General features: G+C 37.4%; 1 protein-coding gene across 1 annotated transcript in view; it reads left to right on the top strand.

Annotated features, from left to right (window-relative positions):
- adamts3 (ADAM metallopeptidase with thrombospondin type 1 motif, 3) overlaps positions 1-4,465 on the top strand; it is a 170,905-nt gene that overhangs the window by 133,675 nt on the left and 32,765 nt on the right. The window contains exon 15 of the mRNA XM_032516121.1: positions 942-1,065. Coding sequence (XP_032372012.1) covers positions 942-1,065 — 124 coding nt within the window. The remainder of the gene's footprint in view (positions 1-941; positions 1,066-4,465) is intronic.

Genomic DNA, 4,465 nt, shown 5'->3' with positions numbered 1-4,465 from the left:
AAAATTAAGACTCGACAATTTTCTAGGCAGATATTGATTTGGGACTATATTGGGTGGAAGCACAACCAAAGCACTGCTTCATGGCGCCGAGATATCCCGCAGCAACTCTGTGTGAGTGCAGGTCTAATATGGGTCGATTGATCCCCTAAAATAACCTTGTGTCATGGTTACAGTAATCACTTAATCTGTGGACAGCTGTTTATTTGGTCCATTTGGCTTTTTCCCAGTTGACTTTATCTTCCCAGTTGACTTTAAAAAGTCCAGGACTCCAGGATAACCCACGTCCTCGGGGTGTTGAGTGATCGTAACCTTCTCCTTCTATTGTTCTATTTCCAAAGCACGCAGCTTCTCTTCTGACAACTGTGTTTGTAGAGGTATGCTTCTGGACCTTGACTGTCTAAGAAGTCATCTTCTTTGTCTCTCATAAAATCTGCCATGTTCATTGCCATTCAATGTCTACTGTAGGATAAATAGCCAGCAATTCATGCCGGGTGTGTTGACAGAAGTTGTGGGGTTTAAGGTGCTGCGTGATCTCTGCGCCCATGTAACAGCGCTTCAGCTGTGCTTCCATCCAGTATAGTCCCACGTCAGTATTTGCATAGGAAATCTTCTAGTCTAGTTATTGTTGTTTTGTTGGCTCACTTTTACTCACAACATGCTAACCGGCAACATAGGAATGTTGGTAAATTGCACAATCAGTAACGGGTTCAACTTTGAACATGCTGGGATTGGATCCACAGAAGCGTTTTGATTCAACACTAAACATGTGTCCTGAGACTACTTTGACAACTTTGTGTCCAGTCAGTCCTGATAAACTAATAGCCAATGAAGGGAAAACATCGGACAGGTCGGCTTCTTCTTAAAACCATGTTGAGAATTTTATAGTTCCAGATCTAAAAAGAATTGAAGCTCATCTGTCTAATCGTTTTCTTGGTCTCCAGAAAGTTGGCTGCGACAGAGAGATTGGCTCCAACAAAGTTGAGGACAAATGTGGCGTCTGTGGTGGGGACAACTCCCACTGCCGCACCGTTAAAGGAACATTCACCCGAACTCCAAAGAAACCTGGTAAGAACACATGGAGTCAGTATAAACACAACGTCTGGAGACTGAATACTTATAAAACACAAAGAATATGTTTTTTCACATAAATAATTTCTCTCAATGTTTTCCCTGCATGTTTTCTCAACTTCAGTTTGTTCATGGATGCAGATTGTTGTTAATGATGAATGTTTCCAATCCATGATGCCCTATATGTGAATGATTAACCTTATTTGACATAAACATACCACACATTTTGCAATGAGAAATATATCTTGACAATATATCATAACTTTAATCATTGAAGGGCGATTTGAGAAGATAACAAACAAGATAGAGGTAAAACCTCAACTGTTGATGCCTTCTATATTAGGCCTTCATCATTGGACTTCCCTGTTTCCATATTACTGTTCTATTATCACAGAATCTTCCTTTAAATCTGTCGTACAAAAAGAGACATCCACTAGCTCAGATCATCATGAGTGCAGAGATGAATGCTAAAGAAATTAAAGGCAATAAACAAATGAAGAACAGAAGAAGTTGGAGAGCTCCATGAAACTTGAATTAGTGATAAAAAGGCGGTGCTCTTTGGTAGGGGATCATTAACAAATCCAATAGACATCAAGGAAGAAGCAAAGGCACAAAAGCCTTTAATGCATCTGGCACATTCTAAATAGAATAAGATAAAAACAACTTCAATGCGTTTTGGTGCCCAGCTTTCTTCAGGAAGTAACAGGCACAGGAGTGGGGTGAAAAAATTTAAAGCACCAAGAGTGAGCACATCAACAGGTGCAAAGCAAGCAAGGTCAACCCCTCTACAACCGTGTTCACTCACTGAAAATTGTTTCAGCCCACTCCTGTGCCTGTAACTTCCAGAAGAAGGCTGGACGTTGAAACGTGTTGAAGTTGTTCTTTAATCTTATTCTATTCAGAATATGCCAGATGCATTGAAGGCTTTTTATATATATTTTTCGTAAAAGACAAGTGCCTCGGGTTCTTCCCTGACGACTATTGGACAATAAACAAATGTTTCAATAATCTGTTTCTCTTGAAATGTTGAGGTTTCAGGCACATTTCCAGGTAATTTCTTTAAGAGTGTCCCAAAATAGTTTGAACTATGTTTGAGGTGCCCCGAGATATTATCTTTATGGACACCTGTCAACCAATCAGAATAACTGTTGAGTGTGTTCCTGTATTATTACAAACTACTCTTAAATGCAACTTATGAATAATTGATCCATTATGTCCCTAAATTTCAAGGGAACTCACGCCATTTCCTCTGCACTCAAGATAAAATCTGAGCAATATAAATGCAGTGAATATGTATCTAAATTAAAGGCTAGTGATTTAGAAGGTCCTAGTTTAAGGATATTAACTGTGGAGTGCAGTTGTTCTCCATCTCCATTACCTTCCCGAGAGCTTGCAATCCATCCATAGACTGAAAGTAAATCTTGATAAGCCGACCAAATTTTACCCATTATTAGCACGCCACACTTTAGTCTTCAGTTTTAACCTTTTACTGGCTCATTTAATAATTTTCTTCTTTTTTTTTTTACTTTTTTACATTATCCTTTGTTTGACTTCTTTTAATATCTGAAAATCCCAACCCTAATAACAAAGATTGATTTCTGAAAAAGAAATTGCTGTGACTCGCAATAACCATGGCTGAAGTGGACCAAAAAGCAATTCTCCTCTTTCTACAATACAAATTTTGATTCAGCCAGAAAGTGCACTTAATGTACAGTAAAAAGGATTCGAGTGGAGTGGCCTGTCTTAGCATCTGGAATCATTCACAGTTTCCACTTTTCAGATTTGTGTGGTAAGCAGATAGCTCAATGATGTAAAGCTGGGCTGCATTAAACCACCTATTCGATCTGGAAATGTGAAATAGTAAGAAAAAATACGTGGGAGCTGCCAGATGACTCTGCAGTAGAGAACAATACTTGGAATATCTATCTCAGGTGCATAGGAGAGGGACAAGTAAGTCAAAAGTTGCAAAAAGACTCTCACACACTATCATGCAAAAATATATTTGTTTGCGATGTTTTGGTTTAAGTACATGAGGCAAAAAAACAACAACATTTTGCTAGGTCTAGCAATAAAAGGCTGCATATAAATGTATATTTCTTTCCCAGATACACAGTGGATGATTCTGCAGTGCATCCATGCAGCTGGAAGCAAATACAATGATAACCCCAGGAACACAATCATCCCGAGTTCTGTGAATGAGCCTGAGAAAAACTATGATTGTATTAATGTCACTCTCCTGGCTTTGCAGGATGCTGGAGGTGGTTGCAACAAACCACACCTGCGTATCATTTACAGTTGTTAAATAGAAAACTGTGTAAACAGTTAATATTATTTAGCTTTATTTATTTATTTATTTATTTATTTATTTATTTATTTAATGTTGGTAGCATCAGTAATGTTGTAAAGTAAAACCAGGAAGTTCACTTCTTTACAGTGTACTAATCTAATCAGGGTTTGAGTTTAAAAGATCATTCTTAAGCTTTAATAAGAGTATTACAAAAAAAGATCCAGTTACTAGATTTCTTTCAGAGCTATCTGTCATATCTTAAAGCGGTGGAAATCACCACAGGCTTCACAATATGATATTATCACAATACTTTTCATGATTTCATGATACAATGTTATTGCGGTTTTAAGCATATTGCAATATTCCATGATATATTTCAATTTATTACCTTTTTTCCAACTTAAAATGTTTCCCACTTTCAAAAGATGTTCCCAAAGGATACTTTGTCAACATCTGTTTTATCTAAAATGTTTGTTCATCTTACTTCAATGTTATTACTGCTAAATGGGATTGTCAAGCAGACCAACTGACCAACACATATTTAATAATAGATTGATGCTTGGCGTCTGTGTAGCGATGCAGTATTGCCACAGAAAAAAATTTGATAGTATGCTAAATCGATTTCTTCCCCCACTTTTAATATTTTGTGATCTTAATGGTGTTTTCATCACCACAGTATGGTCTTTATTGTATTTTAGTATCTCCTGGTGAAGTGTGTTGATGAAAATTGCGAGATCATTGCAGTATGAATGAAATTGAGTCTACTTCTTGTAGATCTTCATGACATTTCTGTTTGCTCTAGCAGAATTGGCGTTCACAGCTAATAAAATGAGTCTATAGGGAGAATGCAGAGGGACAGCCCTGAACAGTCAGGTTCATTTAGATTAAGACTCTAATTAATTAGCAGAGGAATAATAAGGCCTGTTTCATTCAAATGTTAATATACTTAGTTTGTCTTTGTCTTTTCTTTATCACATTTGTAAAGTGTGCTTTCCCTCCATACTCCCTTCTTCAATTTCAATTGAAGCTGCTTTCCTTAGGTTATCTTCCCTGTGCAGAGGGACACACACACACACACACACACACACACACACACACACACACACACAC

This window comes from Etheostoma spectabile, chromosome 5, assembly GCF_008692095.1.
Source record: "Etheostoma spectabile isolate EspeVRDwgs_2016 chromosome 5, UIUC_Espe_1.0, whole genome shotgun sequence".
NCBI classification, from domain to species: Eukaryota; Metazoa; Chordata; class Actinopteri; order Perciformes; family Percidae; genus Etheostoma; species Etheostoma spectabile.
Note: the sequence above shows the minus strand (reverse complement) of the source record. Positions and strands in the feature narration are given on the sequence as shown.